The 23,267-nt window shown below is 39.3% G+C and overlaps 1 protein-coding gene across 4 annotated transcripts in view; it reads right to left on the bottom strand.

Annotated features, from left to right (window-relative positions):
* The window catches only part of LOC127571451 (protein bassoon-like), a 389,147-nt gene that overhangs the window by 183,514 nt on the left and 182,366 nt on the right, over window positions 1-23,267 (bottom strand). For all 4 annotated transcript variants that reach the window (XM_052017819.1, XM_052017816.1, XM_052017817.1 and 1 more), the window contains exon 4: window positions 9,951-10,484. In XM_052017819.1, coding sequence (XP_051873779.1) covers window positions 9,951-10,484 — 534 coding nt within the window. The remainder of the gene's footprint in view (window positions 1-9,950; window positions 10,485-23,267) is intronic.

Genomic DNA, 23,267 nt, shown 5'->3' with positions numbered 1-23,267 from the left:
CTCTTTCTCTGACTGCTCCTTGATCTGTCCCCTAAGTACTTTCTTTCCTTTCTATTATTGTGCTCATTCCTGATCTTTTTCTTCTCATAACCTGTCTCTTTTCTGGTAGTCTGTCTCATATTCTGCACTTTTCTAAATCTCTGATCAAGCTTTGATATCACTCATTTTCATCTACAAGGTCAATGGAGCACAATGGCCACAAGGAATGGGCAGTGAAGGAGAACCTGCAGAAGAAATGGATGCCAGAGAAGGCTCACAAGGAATTAGGAATAATTAGTAACATAATAAAGCAATTAACTTAAAGATAAAAATTAAACAAAAATGAAAATTGGATGAAGATCAAAGCGACAGAAGGCCACGAGCTTCCATATGAGCATATTAAGAATTCTACCATTATGAACTTTTAAAGCATTTCCTCTGCCTATAAAAATTGTTGTGGAAGTTTTCTACTACAAGCACTGACATCAAAATTGTGATAACTGAAAATTTGACTGAAGTGAAAACATTTGATGTTCAGGGAAAATATATTTCCACATGTTTGGCACACTAGTGTGATATTGTGCACTGAGATTTTAAAACTGTCTTTTCCAAGATCGTGCTAATTCAGAAAGGTCAATAAAAAAGTAAAAAACGTGTTGCATGCATAGCTAGGACTTGTGATACTAAACTTTCTGAACCATACACCTGTAATGCGAAAAAACTGTATTACAAAGTATCATGAGAGGAAGGAAAAGAGTGAGAAAAATGAATTTTCAGTGTAAATGTGGTGAGAAAAGAATTAAGTCTCCTGTGAAGAAAGCTAAAGATCTAATGTTGATTGGATTGAATAACAAAGTTGGTGGAAATTAGTGCAAAATAGATCTTGAAAATAAATTTTTGCTGAAATTAGAATTCTACTGGCAGGTAGATTTGTTGGGCCAAATTTTACACCAAGTATTTGATTCCTGTGTTCAAGGAGATGATGACCTTTGTTTATCATCACATTAAAACAACGAGCAACTCATGCAGCAAGTCAGAAACCATACATGGACATCGATTTTATCAGCAGTGTGTCCTCATGTTGATTTCCAATTGCTGCCCTATTACAGAAGGGCAGCAGTGACAAAGAGCACAGTACCTGTGTATTTCAGTGCAAGGCTATGGCTCCAATGAACACTGTGACAAGTTAAATCACAATGTAAATGCAAGTTGTTCGGTATTTTACTTGTTTGCATGAAGATTTATTAAGTAATCAATTGATTACATCAGCACCCTGGTTAGAGCTAACCCACAGGATGCTTATTTGTTATTGAACTCGTGGTTCTCCAATCTGAATACTCAAAGGTACTTATACCCCCATACTTCAAAAAGGCATATGATTTAATGTGATGATAAACAAAGGTCATCATCTCTTTGAATACAGGAATCAAATACTTGGTGCAAAATCTGGCTCAACAAATCTACCTGCTGTGCTGGGAGCCTGGTGCCAAGCCCACCTTCTCCTCTGCTGTGCAAGGAATGTTGGTGTCAGCAAGCTGGTACACATCCCTGCCTTCTATTGGCACATCTCCAGCAATGAATTGCCCCATTGAGTGGAGAGATTGCTTGGGAGGTCTGGTGTTGGACCACCTTAGGCAAGTGGTGTGGCTGCCTAGCTGAGACACAGGGCCAAGGCTAGACCCAGGCTGGCACAGTGAGTACAGGCCAATGCCAAGAACTGGCAGAACCTGCTCCATGTGTTGACAGACTGCATGGATCATACAGTCTCTCTCTTTGCCCCCTGTTGGATATGATGGAAGCCACCAGCTCCCCTCTCTTTTTATAGCTGCACCCAGTCTGGAGCTTCCTCTACAGTAACATAATCCGCAGGTAGAGAAATTTCATTTCAGCACTGAGCAGCTGCACCTCTTAGTCCAGTCCACCCAATACCAGCACTCAATACCAGGTCATGGGGTGTTTCATTGCTGGATTCACACTAGGTTCCCAGTACAGAGCAGCTGGGAGAGCAGGGGTTCAAACTAGATTCCTGCCATGGTATCATTATCAGTAATACACATCTCTCTATTTAATACAATAATGATTCCTTTTCTATCAGTGCAATAACACCTGGAAATACAGCCTGAGTACTAAGTGAGATACCTGTGTATTTGTTATTCACTGTGATTAAATATCCAAATGGTCTTTAGTCTTATGGCTATCAGCTGATGGTAGGCCAAGCAGAAGGATATTTGGGTGACAAAGTCTTGAGGGTGAAATTACTCATGATTTATATAAATATATGTCATTTATATGAAATATATGAAGTCCTCAGCACACTGTGCAACGTGAGCAGTGACTTGAAAATATTGTTTTTATTTATTGATTGCTAACATGTCACTTCTGTTCTTGCATGCTAACAAAATGCTTCTTCAGTGAAACATCTTCTGGCTATTTGGAAATTGCCTGGTAGAAGTTGGATAGAGTCCACAGCAATATTAATGCTTGGATGGAATTCCTGAGGTTTTTTTTTAAAAGCGGTTTCAATGGAACTGAATCAACATTAGCAGGGAGTTAATATTTAAAATTAAATAATGAAAGACTTGACAACCATTCAATAATGCTGGTAATAGCAAAGGAAAACATGTTCCTGCTCTACTCTATGGTGAATACCATTTGTTTCTTCACTGACCTCATCCAGAACTAGATTTGATTTTACTGAGTAACATTCAGTGTGAAATGTGTGTACTTTTTATGCAGAATTTATCATTTTCTAAAGTGAAATCCAACAACCCCTCCACTCTGAACAAACTAGCTACCTGGCATCTAGTACTTGGTAAAAACATCTAGTACTAGATGCAGAAACAGCTATACCTTCAGCCGCCATCACTTAGCAGTTAGTTGTGGCTCGAACAAGTCATTCACAATCTTTGGTACCATGAGGAACCATTGACCACATAATGTATCTCCAAGACAGCTATTTCTAAATTCATGGTATTACCCAAAGTTCATCTGAACATGATGTTTATTGGAAATTTGACCAACCAACTAGACAAATTTTGATTACCTATGCTGTGATGCCCCTTTGGATGTCTTGTATAAATACAAGAAGTTGTAATAATAATTTAAATGTTAGAATATTTTTTTAAATTCCATTTCACTGATTAAGGGCCACTAAGTTCCTCAGGAACGAGTTAAAGCAACAACACATAAATAAAACAAATGGATAATACAAAAGTAAACAAATTAGGTCATTTCTAGCACTTGTAAAGAACTTTGTTCCGCTCATAATTAGCTTTGTGCTTTTTTTTGAAGTTTGTAGAGTAACTGCCAAAGAGAATCCTGGGATGATCAGATGACAGGAAGAGGAGAATTGGTGGCATTTGAAGGAATCACACTAAACTTACCACAAGGGTTAAATGGAGATGAATCGAATGACAAAGAGGGATGAAGTAAGAAATGCTTGTATTAAGGGTTCTGAAATGGAAGAATCCAAGAGAGAAGACTGCATGTTTAGGGCAGGTTGGAAGAAAACCCAAAGAACATGTGGGAGAAGTTACCCACATGGAACTGCAGAAATAAGGGAAGATGACCAAAAATCAGATACAGTGATATAATGGAGAGGAACATCAGACAGGATTTGGGAGAAGACATGAATGATTGAAGCTGGGAGGATGGCATAGATATGCAATAGTGATCTCATTTGGACAGAGCAAAAATGGGAAGGAACAACAGTAGCAAAAGGCAAGATAAGCATATACTCATCAAAACATGCCTATTAGCAAAGATAATGGAAATGATTGTTTATTTATCCTTCAATATACAGATATCAGTGAAGAAAATTATGCTGCAGAATGCATATTGGGGTATTTGAACCCACTTTGAAAATTATTCTGAAATTGCTCTGATTGTCGGCATGATTCCACGTATTTTTTTAAAATAATTTTGCACAGAAAAGAGCAAAGTAGATGAATGTTTTCTGAAGAATTACGGAGAAATCCCTGTGAGCCTTGTTTGTTTTCATTGTAGAGATAATGAATAAAATATAGGAAGTTATTAGATCATAGCCCACAGAATGCTGGGAAGCATGTTATGTAATCAGGGCTGAGAGCACAGGCTGGAAGAAATAAATACAAAACTAATGTTCTTCAATTGGACTGGAGCACATGGAACTGCAGAAATAAAGGAAGGTGACCAAAAATCAGATGCAGTGATATAATGGAGAGAAACTTCAGATGGGATTTGGGAGAAGATATGAATGATTATTCAGAAGGGGAATAATTATTCAGAAGCTTCTTATATTAATGCAACATATAAATAACATGTGGAATACTTTCCTGGCTAAAATAAATGTATCAATTTATTCTGTTAAAATGCATCTATAAACATCTACATCAAAACCCCGATAATGCAGCATGCTCAGGATGTCTACGGTGTGGACCAGCAGAATTTTGCAGCATTGGATGTTATTCATACCCAAACATGTTACTTAATTCACTTTTTTTTTAAAAGATAATACACAGTAGTATGATAGTTTTCCCAGTGAATTGGTAAGTCTAAAGAGAGCAGAGGAAACAAGCCCTTGATGAGTTGAAAGGCAGCACGAGTAGTGGGGCCTCAGTGAGTGGGAAGAGACTCGGCAAGTGGAATTAGAGTACAGGATCTGGGGTCTCAGTAAGTGGAAAGGGAGCATGGAATCCAAGGCCCCAGTGAGTCAGAAGAGAGTGCAGGAATCAAGGCTCCAGTGAGAGGAAAGGGAGCACAAGAACTGAGGCCCCAATGAGTCGGAAGGGAATGCAGGAAACATTACCTGGTGAATCAGATGCCACCATTTAGAAATTCCAGATGTCCACCAGGAAACATTACCTGGTGAAAATCTGGAATTTCCAAATGGTGCGATAGCGAGTTATTGGAGTTTTATTGTAGTTGAAAAAGGATAAAGGGATAATTGTATTCAGCATATTGTTAGAACTATGCTTACTAACACTTGTGGAAAAGGAATATTCAGGGATAAATCACCTGGGTTGCTTTATTCGTGCGGGAAGGGGGAGGCTAGTGGAAGAGGGCAGCAGATTGGAAAAAGGATGAAAGAAAGTCAAGAAAAATATAGGGAGGATGAGGTTGAGCAGGAACTTCAGCAGTGAAAAGGAAAAGAGAAAGGGAGGGAGAAGAAATGAGCTGGAGAAAAGTAAGATAACAATGTCTTATTCCTGAAGTTTTTAAATAAGTTAAAACTCACTTTTTAAACTGCTCTCCCAGGGGATGCAGGAAATGGTCACAACAAATGCCAGGCCAATTGCAATCTTTTCAGGAATTAGTGTTGTGTTAGTGGTAGCAATAGGTGCCAATCATCTTATGAGAGCATGGGAACAAAAGTGGACTACTGAGAATGTTGCACCAATTAATACAGTAAGCATCTTGCCTTCACACACCGACATTGGCGTCATGTTCCTTGGCTACAAAAATCAACCAAACTCAGACTTAAAATTAATCGAGTTACCATGTACTGTTTTTTGTGAAAGAAGAGTTCCATAAGAACTATTTCTTAACATTTCCTGATTGGTCTAGTTCTTATTGTAAGATTGTTGTTGCAGACTCCATCACCAGTAACTTAAGTTCCTACTTATTTAACTGACTTGGATTCCATCTGCTGCAGTTTTTCCCATTTACTTAATCCATCAGAGTCTCTATTTATGCTCCCGAAAACATAAGTAACTGTGCTACCAATCATTATGTCATTGGCAAGTCTGGGCAAACCGTTGTCTAATCTATTTTCCAAGAAATTACTAACTAGAGTGATTAGTTGAATCCCCAGCACAGACCCTTATGGGACATCATGAGTCACTTATTCCGCTTTGAAAATATATCCGCTATCCTTGTTCTCTGGCATATACATCTTAACAAATCAATACTTTCCCTTCATTTAAATGTGCTTCAATCTTAGCTCGAGCCAATAATGGGCTATAGTATCATTGGACCAAGTCACAGAGTTATACAGCATGGAAACAGGCCATTTGACTCAACTCATCCATGCTGACCGAGTTGTTTACTTAAGCTAGTCCCATTTGCCTGCATTTGGCCCAGATCCTTCTGAACCTTTCCTGTCCTTGTACCTATCCAAATGTATTTTAAATGTTGTAAATGCAATCCCCCTTCACCACTAGATCTGACAGCTGGTTCCATATACCCACTGGCCTATGTGTGAAAACTTGCCTTTCAGTTTCCCCTTAAATTTTTTCCCTCTCACCTTAGGTCAATGCCCTCTATTTTTAGAGCTCCTTACCCTGGGAAAAAGACTGTACCATATCTATGCCCCTCATGATTTTATAAACTTCAGGTCCTGATGCAGGGTTTTGACTCCAAACGTCAACAATTCCTTTTCTCCCATAGATGTTGCTTGACCCACTGAGTTCTTCCAGTAGATTGTTTGTTGCTCCAGCCTATCCAGTCTCTCCTTCTAACTCAAGCCTTCCAGTCCTGGCAACATCCTTGTAAATTTTTCCTGCACCCTCTCTAACTTAATCACATCCTTCCCATAGCACAGTGATCAGAACTACACACAATACTCCAAGAGCAGTCTCACCAATGTCTCGTAAAGCTATAACGTGACTTTCCAACTCATGTACTCAATACCCCGACTGATGAAGATAAGAGTGCCGTATACCTTCTTTTCCACCCTGTCTACCTGTGTCTCTATTTTCAGGGAACTATGTACTTGTACCCCTAGGTGTCTCTACTCTACAACACTCCCCAGGCCCCTGTCATCCACTGTGTATGTCTTGCCCTGGCTTACCTTCCCAAAATACTTCACTTCGCACTTGTCTGAGTTAAATTTAATCTGTCATTCATTTGCCCACTTTCCCAGTTGATCTAGATCCTGTTGTAGCCTTGGACAACCTTCTTCAATGTCCACTAAACCATCAAGTTCAGTGTTATCTGCAAACTTACTAATCATGCCACCTGCATTCTCATCCAAAGGTTAATATATATGACAAACAACAGGGGACGCAGCATTGATCCCTGCATCTTACCACAGGTCTGCAATCTGAAAAACAATCCTCCACTGCCACCCTCTGAGTCCTACAACCAAGCCAACTTTGTATCCAATTGGTTAGCTCACCCTGGATCCCATATGCCCCTGTTAAAGGCCTTCTTGCTGAAATCCACAATGTCTGCGCTGAACACCATGCCAAATTAAACTAAATCTCTCCTTCCAGCACATGATCCATATCTTTCCATTCCCTACGTATTCATGTGTCTATCTAACAGCCTCTTAAACACTACCATCATATCTGCTTCCACCACTACCCCTGCAGCGTGTTCCAGGCACCTCTTTGCATGAGAAACTTGCCCTGCACATCTTTAAACTTTCCTCCTCTCACTTTAAATGAAAAGAAGTTAAAATAAACCAATTAACTTTATTTCTCTCCACAGATTTTGCTTGACTAGCTGAATATTTCTTGCAACATTTTTGTTCAAATTTCCAGCATCTGCAGTATTTTATATTTACACTTCCCTGGCTACTTGCATTCACTGTTGTAGTTCAACATGGTTGAGAATTTGGGCTGAGGAGATAAATAAAATGCCCTTGAGTGCCTTTCAGAGGCCAAATATGGCAACTGCATGCAATCTGAAAGCAGTTCTTTTAAATTCTTCTAGCATCATTGACTTGTTACATTGATTTGAAGATATTAAAAGCCAAACAGGTGCCACAGGAAAAGGAATTACATATAAAAATAGTAAGGTACTTCTGGTTGTTTCAAACCTGCAAACATTTGAGGCAGTAACCAGCAGGAGCTGATGACAACCTAATACCAAATGCAAAAATGACAACTGTTTGCACATAGCCAAGAAGCTGACGGGCTCAGGACAATCTTCATCCACAGCTCACAGGAAGCTGTGGGAAGAGGGATGTATTGGAGGGACAGAAGAATGGAGTACAAGCTGAGATATGAGCAGGAGATGGTAATTAGATGGTTGGCTCATGCTGCTTCTGTCTTTCACTTTTGCATGTTACACGTGTAGGGGTTTTTCTTCATGATAACCATCATGGGCAGACAACTACATAGCCGAAGGAAGGTTAAAGACCTGAAACAAAACAACAAATAAAATAACTACACAGAACAGGGTTTAAGGTAATTAGTGTGATCACAAGTTGATAGGTAGATCTGAGGTGGGTTGGTGAGATGGGAGATGACCAGTTGAATAAAGGCAACTGAAAATGAACAGCTGCTGAGGAATGTTTAACAATTGCTTTTGGAACAGAACAGTAGCTGCTGCAAAAGGCCATGAAACAGAGTGGTCTGCGAAAGGAGTGGGCCCCAAGATCCAATGCCATGATACAATACAAATCGAAGTGGAGAGGTGGGATCGAGAAAACACAAATTACTGTAGAGTTCAAGATGAGCATAATTTATCTTAATCTTAACAAGATCTCCGTTGTTTCCCAGGAAGTGTTATTACAGTACCGCCCTAGGTTTAAGTAATGGAGTTCAGATTGATCTACAGCTGAAGTTCAATTGCTGATCATGTAACATTAGGTAGAACGTTACATTTGTAGTGATACTGACAGGTGCAATACCAATAAAATGTTGAATTAATTAGCATTTTCAATATAAGAGGGTGGCATATGACACGCTTGCCTTCGCATGTCAGGGCACGGGATATAAAAGTCAGGACATAATGATGTAACATGTTAGAAGTCTGAAGGGAAAGTTTGGCTCACAGAGGGTGGTGAATATCTGGAACAAGGTTCCAGGGGAGGCAGATACAATCACAATTAAAAGACATTTGGACAGGTACTAGAATAGGAAAGGCACAGAGGAATATGCGCTGAATTGGGGCAAATGGGATTAGAATAGATAGGCTGAATAGGGCTCGTTCCTGTGCTGTACATTTCTATGGTTCTATGAACTTTATAAAACACTGGTTGGACAGCACTTGGAGTATTGTGTGCAGTTTGGATCGCCACACTATCGGAAGAATGTGGTTGCAACGGAGAGAATACAGAGGAGATTTACCAGGATGTTGCCTGAATTGGAGGACTTATAGTTATGGGGAGAGATTAGATAGGCTGGGCTTGTTTCCCCTGGAGCAAAGGAGGCTAAGGGGTGACCTGATAGAGATATATAAAATTCTAAGAGGCAAAGATAGGGTAGATAGTCAGAAACTTTCTCATGGTAGGGATATCAAAAATAAGAGGGCATTGGTTTAAAGTGAGAGGAAGGAAAGGGGATTTGAAGGGAATGTTATTTACACAGAGAGTGGTTGATATCTGGAATGCGCTGCCAGAGGCGGTGGTGGAGTCAGATATGATCACTATGTTTAAGAGACATTTAGCCACACGCTTGTATAGGCAAGACATAGAAAGATATGAACCTAATGTGGGGAAATGGATTTTGTGTAGATGGGCAAAAAGGCCGGCATGGATATGGTGAGCCGAATAGCCTGTTTCTGTGCTGTACAACCATGTGACTCCACATAAAGGATAAAGATTCAGCTCAGGTCAACTGGAGAGAATAAATGCTATTTCAATGCTATTTTCAAGTCTAGACTATTTTATTAATAAATACCATCTATAACTCATTGACCCACAACCACCTCACCCCCACACCCCTAAACAGATTGGGAACCTCTCCACTTCCCACAACCATCACCAGATTTTGCCCTCAGCAGCCTAGTTCTTTCACACCTATCTGATCTTGACAGATTTTCTATAGACTTCTAGGGAGTCTTCCCACCCCAAAGGTCTGTTGATCATGCTTTCAGCAGGCAAGAATCTGATTTAAAGAACCGCTATGTTTAAATTCTGCTGGCCATTCAGCAACTCTTCACAGCAGCCTCTAGCCCAGCATAAAAGTCACTTGCAGTTTAAATCAAGGCCTATTTTTCTCTAAGTTTAAAACGTGCATGATTCTTTCCTGTTAAGTGATATTTTCAATTACAAATTAATTCAATTTAAATATCTTTGATCTTTGTCATATCAAGCAGATTACCTCTTGCATTTTTGCTTTTTGTAGATCAGCTGCCTGGGAAATTTCCTTTGAAGGGTCCACTTTTTTGTCTGTGCTGATCGCTTTTGTTGGCATAGACGCTGTGGTGCTCTGTACTACAGATTTTGGCTTCTCCTTAGATGACTGTGACTTGTTTGGGTCTGAAATCTGGGAAAGCTGCTGGGGCTCAGTGTGTCCAGGAGGCATTTGCTGAGTTTGCAGTTTATCCACGACCAATGGACCTTGCTGTTTTGTTGGTGTGGATTGCTCTGTTAATTTCAGAGTTGGCGGTCCCTTCTGTGGAGAAGATTGTTGACCTGGTGCTGAAGGGGCCATTTGTGGTGGCACAGAACCAACTTGCTGCTGTTGACTACCCCCTTTCTTTTGTTGCATACTGGCACCCATTTGCCCTTGGTGATGTGGTGATAATGCTGGTTGTTGTTTTGATGCAGATGGCGGGACAGGAAGGGATGCATCTCCTAAATTTCCAGACATTAGCCGCAGAGTCTGACAGTTCAGGCAGAGCCATTCTTTTTTCTATACGGGGAAGAAAAACAAAGAATGGTGTTAACAGATTCAGAACAAGACAATTTGCACCTGTCTATAAACTATGCATTTCATGACAGCCATTTTATAATTTAGTGACTAGTTTTTGGTTCTGCACAAAATATTCTCTGAAAGTTAATGTCAGCAATTTAAGCCCATAATCAGCTCTTGCATCACAGCATAACATTTATTGATGTGATTGTGTAGCTCACAATTCCTAGCAATACATTATCTGTACTATATGCTGTGATTTTGCATGTAGCCTCTGCATTTGTTCTGTCCTTTGTAAGCCAGACAAATGACACAACTTCGAAGATGAAGGCCCTCGACCTGAAATGTCAACTGTCCATTTCCTTCGACAGATGCTACTTGACCCACTGTGTTCCCCCAACAGTTTGCTTGTCACTGCAGATTCCAACATCTGCAGTCTCGCCTCTTCAATGCATCCTCCAATGACATTTGACCTGCTGAGCTTTTATTTCAAATTTCTAGCATCCACAACATTTTGATATAAAGTCATCGAGTCATATAGCATGGAAATAGGCCCTTCAGCCCAATGGTATGCACTGACCATCAAGTATCCATTTACACTAATCCCATTTTATTCTCCGCACATTCCCATCAACATCCCCCAGATTCCACCACTCATCTACACTAGGGAAAATTTACAACTGTTTAAGAAATATCCATTTTTGCCTGCCATTTTCCCATTTTTCTGTATAGTCAGTCTATACATCATTACACAGATTATATAACATTAGCAAGGCATTACATAGACAAGGAAGTTTAAATCTTATTTTAACTGCCCCCATAATCTCACCCCCTCAGAGAAATTCCCTTTGTTCCACCCATTGTCCTCCCACACCTGGAGACACAAGAGACTGCAGATGCTGGGATATGGAACAACAAACAATCTGCTAGACAAACTCTGCAGATCAAGCAGCATTTGTGGGAGAAAAAGGAACTGTTGACGTTTTAGGTCGAAACCCTGTATTAGGCCCGCCCACATTTTCTCTGTTACCCGAGTTAACTTGCTTCTCTCTTTCCCAGTTCTGATGAAGGGTCACAGACTTGAAATGTTAACTGTTTCTCTTTCCACAGATGCTGTCTGACCTGCTGAGTATTTCCTGCATTTTTTGTTTTTCTAGATTTCAAACATCTGCAGTGTTTCTTTTACTTTCATTGCCAATTAAACTATCAACCAGCATGTCTTTTGGAATGTGGGATGAAACCGGAGCACCCAGAGAAAACCCACACAGTCGCAGGGAGAATGTGCAAATTCCACACAGACAGCACTAGAGTTCAGCTTCCGAGTCACTGGAGCTGTGAAGCAGCAGCTCCTATTAGTTGTACCACTGTGCCACCATAATATGTCAGATGTAAATTATTGGTTTATTTCACTTGAAATGCAACAACTGAACAGATTATAATTTTCACAGCAAGATCCACTGACTGCCTAATTCTCCTCAAATCATCAAAAATACTTTGCCATTTGATATTGGTTTAACTTCATTTTACAGTTTCATTTTGCTGACCTGATTGGGTGCAAACTTTATTGAAGATGGACACTGTCTGCCTCCCTCACTGTTCCAGATCCAAAACTTGTCATTTTTGCACAGAGAATTCAAAAGGCAAATTTACTCTTTTTTTCCTTCCTCATGTTCTTGTATCTAGCACTGCTTTATGAGTAGCTGGTTGAAACAAGGATGTGCAAATGGTTACAGAATCGCTCTTCCTCTGGGGCTCAAGATATATATTTTTGACTAATTTCCTGCATATTTTTAATGCTCTCTAAATTTAGACCATGACATTCATTGCAGTTTTGTCATTGAGATTTCAGTAAATTGGAGCTGAATTATTTTACTCTGTCCGTTTAAAATGAGAATCACAAATACCAATCATCTCCTTCCAAATGTAGGCTTTGCCTGGAGACTATTTTGAGCCAGGGGACCGGCAGATACACATGTCACTAGGAGCAGGCTGAGATGATGAATTGCCAGATTATCACATGAGAAGCAGTCATGTACTGATTTAAGGTATTTTTTAATGTAACATTTTGGGATCTAAATAACCAGAATAACAACTTAGTGCTGGTACGGCTTTTAGATTTTTGTTTGTAAAACTGGCATATGTTCCTGGAAGAACAACTTAATTACAATCCTTCAGTGATGCACCTCATCAATGCCTTCAGCTCCTTTACATTCACAATATACCAATGACAAAAAAGAACCCAATTCCCACTTTCAGATCATTTGAGCACTTTGCAGAACTGTAAGTAGTACATTCCAACTTTAACCAGCAAAAACACAACTCTAATCAGGTGAAATAATCTGCACACAACATGAGTGTACAAGACTAATGTAATTTCCAAGCACTTTCTCTACCTGCACAGAAGCTACTTATCAAATCAGCAATCCAACAACGGAGTAATGTAGAAACTCACATCTCAGAGATGATTAGAAATGCAGAGCACAAATAATTCTCAGCTCAGAAAAGTTGATACTTATTTCTTAAATTCCAGGCAGAATTCCTGGACAACTGGGAGCAAAATAATTACGGCCTGTTCCTTAGCATCCTGGACAAATCACAGCCGGGACTAAAATTGCGTAATTGGGTATGGTGTTTCTTTTTCCATCCTACAGAATTGGTCCTTCTTATTATTTCAGAAAAAAAACAGTAGAATGTCAGTCTTCAACGTAATAAATATGTTCATGCAAAAATTGCCCCTTCTTTTGTTGAAACTGGTCAAACATTGCTGAAAGCACTTTAAGGATACTATACCCTCTTAACCTTTTTCACGATAGATATTATCCGTCCCATCTGTCCATGGTCCCTGAACAGTTACAACAAGGCCCAATGCAGGCTTGAGGAACAACATTTCATCTTCTGTTTGGGCACAATGCAGCCTTCAGAACTCAATATTGCATTCACTGACTTTAGTTAACTCATTCTTTCTTTCTGTCTATATCAAAAATTCCATTTATGCCTGTCATCCACCTGTTATTTTGTCTCATTTTTATCTAACCTGCCAGTATAGTCTTGCCCACTGGGCATTTCCCAAAGCCTTGCTATTAGCAACACATAACAAAGATTTAAAAAAAAAGGCATAATCTGATTCCAAGTGCCACATTAACATATTTGGTCTCACCCTCACAGATATATTTACTTTATCCAGTCCATCCCTGCCCTGCCTTCTCTGCCACTGAAAACTAACTTGCTTTTCTCTTTCCCAACTCTGACAAAGGGTCTTGAATCTGAAAGGTTGACTGTTTCTCTTTCTACAGATGCTGCCTGGTCTGCTTTTTGTTTTCAGCATTTTCTGTTTCTATTTCAGATTTCCAGCATCAGGTTTTTTTATTTTCAAGAGGTCTGGTATATTGTCTGTGAGACGACTACAACTATAAGAGGTTGTTGCCTAATTGGTCTGTAGGACAGTTCTTCCAATATATACATGTCCCTACGTATATGTTTGTGAGAACTTTCCAAGGTCAACCAGGTTGGGTGGGAATTCAGCACCTTTGCCAACATCATGGTTTGATAAAATTGAGTGACTTATTAGGGCACTTCCGAGTCAACTGCATTTCTGCAGGTCTCAAACTAGACCAGATAAGGATGGCAGATTCTATCCTTTGAAGGATGGCTATAAACGACATGGATTTTTATGAAAATCTGGTAGTTTCATGGCCATAATTACAAAAGAGTAGTGTTTTTAATAATTCTAGTTTCTTAACTAAATTTAAATTCCATAACTGCATAGTGGGATTTGAACTCAGGTCTTTGAATTGTCAGCCCAGGTCTCTGGGTTACTTAACCACAGCATGGTTGCTGTATCTGTGTGTCCATCTGTCTCCCTTTGACTTTGAGGGTATAAAGTAAAATGAGGATTCTGATGTTATATAACTTTGTAATCTGCAAATCTAAAGATTCTAGTCAACACTGTTGCTGGCTTTTCAAGTGACTCTTGTAGTTACATAAAAACCCATTGTCCAAAACAAACAGCCATACACTGTAGTGACTCACCAAATCCTGCACTGACAATACATCATTTTGTTGTCATTGATGCAAAGAAGACAGGAATCAAGAATATCTTGTTGTGAATTTCATTAAGTTTTGGCAACTTCTGCCAAATCCATCTTCAATTTGCACAATAAATGACAGCAGATGAATTCAATAAATTACAGCCTACTAACTACAGGCTTACAATGTGCGCATCTTTTTTTCATGTACTGTCAAAGGTTGCAAAATCTATTTTGTGCAAATTTAATCAAGCATGTTATGACTCATTTCAAATAAGAGAGAACTGCAGCCAATGACAGCAGTGGGCATCAGTGCTTGACAGTGTACATCTTGAGCACTAAGGTATGTCTCGTGGTAAGTTTTTGAACCCGAAATACAAGACATTTTCTTATATCTTTGAAGATAGGCAACCACAAAGTGGTTGTTTTAGAATAGATCATCTACATGCAATGCCAGTAACATTCTACATCTAATGCTTGGTAATTTTGATGGGTGATGGAAATAAAGAGGAAATAAAGGCATAGAACAAAATAAACTTGAAAAAAAGTTAACGGTAGTACCAAACTTAAAGAAAAATCATAAAATTACACAAAGGAAATGGTGGCCAGAAGATTGGACAAAATATATAAAAAAACAGCAAGAATGATTGATAATAAAGAAAATATTATAATACAAGACAAAGCTAGCCAGGAATGTTTAAAAATAGTAATAATTTCTATAGATACTTAAAAAAGGTAAGAATAAGCAAAGTACTCATTGGTTCTATGGAAAGTGAAACTGAGGATTTAATAATGGAAAGTAAGGAGATGGCAAGTGAATTAAACAATTACTTTATATTGGTCTTCATGATAAAGGATACATGTAATACCCCAGAAATAATATGTTGGGAATTGGGAAGGAGGAGGGAACTTAGGAAAATTACATGCACTGGGGTAGTGGTACTGATCAAATAGTTGGAGCCATGAGCTAACAAATCCCTGGGCGCCGATGGATTTCATCTCTAAGGTCTTAGAAGAAGTGGATAATCAAATAGTTGATGAATTGGTTTTAATTTTCCAAAATACATCAAATTTAGGAAAGGTTCCTTTCAACTGGAAAATGGCAAATTTAACTCCTTTATTCAAAAATGAATATGGAAAGAAAGAAATTATAGGCCATTAAAGCTTAACATCTTTCAATAGGATAATGTTAGAAGTCATTACTAAAGACTTTATAGAAGAACACTCAAAATAAGTTAGGTTATCAGGTAACGTCAAGGTGGTTTTTCAAAAGGTAAATCATGTTTGATCAATTTTTGATCTAAGTTTCAGTTTAGTGGAGCGAGAGCAGGAAGCAGTTAACAGAGCAAGTCTTGTTGATTAACTAATTGGCTAATTGGGCAGCAGCAGCCAATAAAGATAAGGTAAGCTCAAACAGAGTGGCTACTGTGTGAATGGCTCAGTGCAACAGTGGGATCTTAAGGCTTTGGCATGAAGAAGTGGAGGCTAAGATGAGGTTCTCTTTCTTTCTTTATTATTGCACAGTCAGGGCAGTGAAAATGGCAGTCAGGGCTCCTCTTGCAAGATGTGGGAAGTCAGGGAATCCTCCAGTGTCCCTGATGACAACACCTGTGGGAAGTGTATCTGGCTGCAGCTCCTTACAGATCATGTTGGGGAACTGGAGCTGGATGGACTGCAGATCATTCAGGAAACTGAGGAGATGATAGACAGGAGTTACCAGGAAGCAGTCACACCTAGATTGCAGGATGCAGGTAACTGGGTGACTGCCAGGAGAGGTAAAGGGAAAAGGAAGTCAGTGTAGGGAACCCCTGTGGCCATTCTCCTCAATAACAAGTACACTGGTAGGACATTATCAGGGAAAAGCCATAGTGGCCAGGTATCTGACACTGAGGGAAGGGGAGAGAAGAGAAATGCAGTAGTGATAGGGGATTCATTGGTTAGGTTACAACAGGATATAGACAGGATGCAGAGTTAGGTGGAGAAGTAACAGATGGAGTTCAATCTGGAAAAGTGTGAAGTGATACACTTTGGAAGAATGAACTTGAAGGCAGAGTACAAGGTTAATGGCAGGATTCTTAGCAGTGTGGAGGAACAGAGGGATCTTGGGGTCCAAGACCGTAGATCCCTCAAAGTTGCTAGGGTGGTTAAGAAGGTATATGGTGTGCTGTCCTTCATCAGTCAGGGCACTGAGTTCAAGGGCTGGGAGGTAATGTTGCAGCTCTATAAAACTCTGGTTAGACCACACTTGGAGTATTGTGTTCAGTTCTGGTTGCCTCATTATAGGAAGGATGTGGAAGGTTTAGAGAGGGTGCAGAGGAGATTTACCAGGATGCTGCCTGGATTAGAGAACAAATCTTATGAGGAAAGGTCGAGTGAGCTAGGGCTCTTCTCTTTGGAGTGACGCAGGATGAGGGGTGACTTGATAGAGGTGTGTAAGATATGAGGGGCATAGATAGAGTGGACAGCCAGCACTTTTTTTTCCCAGGGTAGAAATGGCCAAACCAGAGAACATCAGTTTAAGGTCAGAGGAGGAAGGTTTAGGGAGATGTCAGAGGTAGGTTTTTTTACACAGAGGTGGGTGCCTGGAATGCACTGCTGGGGATGGTGTAGAGACTGATATAATAGGGAATTTAAAAGAATATTAGATAGGCACATGGATATAAGAAAAATGGCGGGTTATGGGCTGGTAAGAAGGAAGGGTTAGAATGATCAAGGAGTAGGTGTTTACATAGGTCAGTGCAACATCATTGGCCAAAGGACCTGTACTGTTCTGTGTTCTAATTTATTTATGTGCTCTGAAGTCACATTTACTGTAATAAAGGAGAACCAGTGGATGTACTAAGATTTCCAGAAGATGTTTGATAAGGTAGCACTCTAAAGGCTATTACTGAAAATAAAAGCTGATTATATAGTAAGTAATATATTGGATGGATAAAAGATTGGTTAGCTAACAAGAAATGAAGTATAGACATAATTCGGTATTTTTCTGGTTGGAAGATGCAATAAGTACTGTGCCACAGGAACTGGTGCTGGGGCTTTTAGTTTTTAAAATTTATATTCATGAGCTCAGTAAAGGCACTGAAAGCATGGTTGCTAAATTTGCTCATGACTACAATAATAGGTAGGAAAGTAAGTTGTGAAGAGGACGTAGAAGGCTACAGTGAGATATAGATGGGTTAAATGAATGCAAAGATCTGCTAAAGGCAGTATATTGTAGGAAAATGTAAAATTGGCCATTTTGATGAGAAAAAGCACATTATGAGAAATGTCCCAGTGCATAATTCACTGAAAAGTAGTATGCAGATACAGCAAATAATTTTAAAGGTTAACAGAATGTTATCACTTACTGTAAAGGAAATTGAATACAAAAGTGAGGAGGTTATATTTCAGTTATATAGGGCATTGGTGAGACCACACCCAGAGTACAAGGTTAAGAACAGCCTCCAAATTTAAGGAAGCATGTAAATACTCTGGAAGAAGTTCAGAGATTTACTATACTAATACCAGGAATGGACTGGATATCTTCTGCAGAAAGGCAGTGCTTATATTCACTGAAGTTCAGAAGAGTGGGAGGAGATATGATTAAATATATATAATCCTTGGGTACATTGACTGGGTGGATGTGGAAATGATTCTTCCTCTTCTGGAAGAATCTAAAATGAGGAATCACTGTTTCAAAATAAGGGGTCACCCATTTAAAACAGTTAAGATATTTATTTCTCTCTCAGACCATTGAGAGTCTTTGGAACTGTTGGATTAGGGTCTATATTGTTATTAAATTGTTATTTTTCTTGTAGTTTATGCTTGCTTATGTTTGTATAATCACCTGTTTGTCTGTAACCTTCAGTAGAATTTTAATAATTTGTAGTATTGTTGGTTCTGTACTTCTCTAGTTTCTTTGTCTGTAAACCTGAGATGTCATGGCAGCGTAAATCAAGACTGTCCTTGTTGTTCCAATCAGAGAAGACTCTCTTATCTATTTAGCTTGAACTAGTTTTCAGTATAAAGGAAGACCACAAGGACAGGTTCTTTTGTTACTTGCTGTTGTGTTACTTGCTTGCTATTCTTTGCTGCTACTTACTGTTTAAAGCTGACCTATACTTTGAACATTTAATAAAATGGCTGTAACCACAAGATTTGCGCCTCATTCTTGACTTCCGAAGAACCTTCAGGATGATATCATCTCCAGATTCAACGAACACTCTTCCTCAAAAGATAGTGAAGCAGGGTCTTTGAATATTTTTAAGGCAGAGCTAGACAGATTCTTGATAAGCAAAGAGGTGAAATGTTAGTGGGGAGGCAGGGGGTGTTGAATTGAGCTTACAGTGAGATCAGCTATGATTTTAGTGACTGGCAGAGAAGGTTCAAGGGGCTAAGTGGCCTACTCCACTTAGTATGTTCACTGCATCTGTAATCAAGCACAATTTTTGAGAGGCACTCCTCGAGCATAGGGAGTGTGCATAAATCAGCAGCAGCAGCAGCAAATCAGTCAATCACCAGCAAATCCTGAAATGACAGCGCATCATTTTGTTGTCATTGTTTCAAAAATGACAGGAGTCAGGAATATCTTAAGTTGTGAATTTCATTACATTTTGGCAACTTCTGCCAAATCTATCTTCAATCACAGTGATTATATGTGCACTTCTGCATGGATAACAACGTGATCCTATACAAGTGTCTCAGATGAAGGAATCATCCCTGGAACTTAATAAATATGTGGGCTTGTACATTTGCCACAGGGATAAGATTCTTTCAAGATTACAGCTTTCATTTGTCTGTATTATTCAGCCCCTGATGCAGAGCTCTGCTTAAGGATAGGGTAGATAAGTACAAGGGAGCAAGAAACAAAATGATGGGCTCATGTGAAGCTTAAGCACCACCACACATTATTTGGACAAAATGGGCCATGTCTGCACTGTAAAATAGATGGTATTTTATGTAAAATAAAATAGCTAAATAAACACCAGGACCCAGCAAAATAGCCTGGGCCTTCTGGGATTTTTAATTTAAAATTAACCATTGCAGTACCAAGATTTGGTTAATTCAAATATTATTACATATATTGCTTTGATGTTGCTGAAATGATTTTACACACAAGTTACATCCACTGCATCTCAAAGAGCATCCTCTAAACCATTTGGTCGGATCAGTCTTGGTCTTAACAAACCTATTGCTAATTCAACAAAGTTCATTACACGATTGTCAGTTGTGGCTGAGTTGATAACCGTCTTGCCTCTGAGGTTGTGGGTTCAATTCCTACTCCAGCAACCAGAACATAAGGAACTAACATTTCAGTGCAGTGTTAAGGAAGTACTGTACTGTCATTCCTCAGAGGAGATGACAAACTGGGGCCCTCCCAATCTTCTCAGATGGACGTAACATTGTTAACCTCAGAATTCTGGATGACTAATTCTAGCTCATGCTTTTTGTGGGAACTTGTTGCCCCGTGTCCTATATTACACCAGTGATTGTACGTCAAAAACAGTTACACAGCTGTAAAGCACCTAGGGGTGCCCTGGCACTGCAAAATGTAAAAAAAAATAATCACTCGGACTAACGGAGCACAAGAAACTCCATCACTTCTCACATATCAGAAATGATAGATCATTGCATGGATTGGGAAAATTACTCCATAGGTTGAACTAGTGTTTAAATTGACCATGAGATGAAACAGCACCATGATACACAATACAAAACATCAGGATCAGTCAAATGTTTTCATGGGATATTTTGGCTTCCAATGTTATGGAGGCTGGTAAATGGAAAGTCATCCAGGAGAGTAGTGGAGTTAACAAAAGATATGGTTAACGTCTCAGGTAATTCATTTTCTTTCTCTCTACCAAAATTTGGTGCTCGGATTAATAATGGATACTTTAAAGTTAGGTGTAATCTGTTATTAAAAAAAAATCATGACCAACGTAATAGTCAGGATTTTCTTGTCATCTTCACCATTGACCTTGTGTGTAATTAAAAAAAAACTGTCCCAAAGATCTCTATGGTATGGACTACCTCTCTGATGTTGGTTGCTGTCAGGCGTCATTTGCAAGAAATGCCTGGCATCCCACAATTATCATGTTATCAAGCTGGCTGAGCAATCATATTGGAAAAAATTCAGACAGAAAACCAGCAAGTAAAATCCTTTTTTTTACTAAACATTACTCTGCTTTGCATGCAGACATGATCCAAACTCTTAGTCCCTTTCTGCATCATCAGCCACTCTGCCATCAACCATTTCAAAGCAGCTCAAACAACATCACCTTATCTTGCGGCAAGGTATGTTGCAGTCTTGCAAGTTCAGCCGATTTCAACGTTTTCAGATAATGATTCTGGTTTTCTATTTAAACTTCTTCCAGTTGCATCTTTTGTGTCTTTAATTTTCCCATTACCACATACTTAATTGGCAACAGCATCCCTTTTCCGACTGTGATCTATCCTATCTACAACCTTGTCATTGAAATAACTTGAATTCTTTTTTCCCTTCTCCACTTTCTCTGATCACAAATATTTTTCTCCATGTTGCTGCCTGTCCACCTGAGTATTTCAGGCAATATTTTGTTTTTAAAAGGATAGAGCAATACAGCAGGCATACAGGCCCTTTGGCCCACCAAATCCATGCCGAACACAGTAACCACCCAGCTAGTCCCAATTTCCTGCGTTCAGCCCATATCCCTCTAAGCCCCGCCACTGGACGTACGTATCCAAGTGCTTCTTAAATGATGCTATTGTACCTGCCTCAACCACTTTCTCTGGCAGCTCATTCCGTGTACTCACCACCCTCTCAGATCCTTTTTAAATCTTTTTCCTCTCACCCTAAATCTAAGCCCCCTTGTTCTGGACTCCCCTGCCCTGGGGAAAGAATATTACCATGCCCCTTATATTCTCCTACATTCCAAAGAAAAAAGACCTAGCCTGGCCAACCTTGCCTGAAAACTCGGGCCCCCTAGTCCTGGCAACATCCTTGTAAGTCTTCTGTGCACTCTTTCCAGTTTAACCTTGTCTTTCCTATAACAGGGTGACCAAAACTGTACACAGTACTCCAAGTACAGTCGCACCAATGACTCATAAGCTGCAACGTAAGGTCCCAACTCCTATACGCAATGCCCTGACTCATGAAGGCCCACGTGCTAAACACCTTTCTCACCACCCTGTCTACCTGTGATGCCACTTTCAACAAACAATGCACTTGTACTCCTTGGTCTTTCTGTTCCATTATACTTGCCAGTGCCCTACAATTCATAGTATAAGTCCTACGCTGGTTTGACTTTCCAAAATGCATCACCTCACATTTCTGTACTGAAATCCATTTACCATTCCTTGGCCCACTTCCCTAACTGATCAAGAACCTCCTGTAATCTACGATAACCTCCTTCCCTATCAACAACACCTCCTAATTCTGTGTCATCTGCAAATTTACTGATCAAGCCTTGTGCATTTGCATCCAAATCATTTAAATAAATAACAAATAACAAGGCTTCCCAACACCAACCCCTGTGGCACACCACAAGTCACCGGTGTCCATTCTGAGAGCCTCCATCACTCTCTGCTTCCTACCTCTGAGCCAATTTTGAATCCACCTAACTAGCTCTCCCTGGATTCCATGGGACCTAACCTTCTAGACAAGCCAACCATGTGGGACTTTGTCAAAGGCCTTGCTAAAGTCCAAACAGACAACATTCCTTTGTTTATCTAAAATGGTTTTAATCTTTTGTGTGCAAAATGGACATGGAACTTATGTAACATTAAGATAGGAACTGAAATGAACAAATTGATGAATAATTTCACAAAAATGGAAGTATGCAATTTCAAAATCCAATGTAATTTTAAATATTTATTGAGGAAATTGCAATCTGTTCAAACATTGCTTTTTTTTGAAAGAGTTAGAAGCTCTAGAGCACTTAAAAGGCAAATAAAAATTCATTAGCACCTCAAGACAAAGCATAAAATTTTCCAGTGTTTTAAAAAGCGAAATTGTGTGCAAATACCTGAAGCTCTTGTCAGATTATGGATTTCTAAGGAATTAGTTGGTGGCAATTGCAAAGCAACATATTGAATAGAGTAGTAAGGAACTGCGGACAGAAACTTCTGGATTCTGGCATAACTGCACATATATACAGATGACGTGCAGATACCCTGAAAATAAACTGATACAAGGACAGTAGTGAATTTATATCAGATCAAAAACATCCAGGGTCACAAAACACATGTGGAAGTACTTTATGACCCGCTAAGAATAGCTTTGCTATTGGACAGACAATTAATTCGTTTTTATGTACAGGAGCTTCCAACCTAGGTAATACAATAATGGTAATCGATCATGACCTCCAATATGGACTGCACAAATCAAACTAGCATGGACGGTTTTTAAAGGACTGCTGCATTTGAATTTGGAATCAAGCAGGGATTAGTCAATTTAAGATCTTATCATGTACTGTATAATCTGACAACTTTAATTAGTAAGGTGTCCGCTGGAGAAGAGCGATCATTATGATTGAACTTTACATTACGTTACAGCAGTGATTTACAACCGTTTTTTAAAAAATCTGGAATGCTACATTGACAATCCACAACTATTTGAAGGTGTCTCACAAGAAATGTGCTTTATTTCAAACATTAGCAGTCATGTTTATAAACACAAATGCCATTGTTTATTAGAGTTCATTAATCATTGTTAAATATAATATTCATGACTTTACAAAGTAAACTGAATTTTAATTATTAAAGCAATGCAATAAAGTACCATCTACATTACTGCCTCTCT

Source organism: Pristis pectinata, chromosome 6 (assembly GCF_009764475.1).
Source record: "Pristis pectinata isolate sPriPec2 chromosome 6, sPriPec2.1.pri, whole genome shotgun sequence".
Classification (NCBI taxonomy): Eukaryota; Metazoa; Chordata; class Chondrichthyes; order Rhinopristiformes; family Pristidae; genus Pristis; species Pristis pectinata.
Note: the sequence above shows the minus strand (reverse complement) of the source record. Positions and strands in the feature narration are given on the sequence as shown.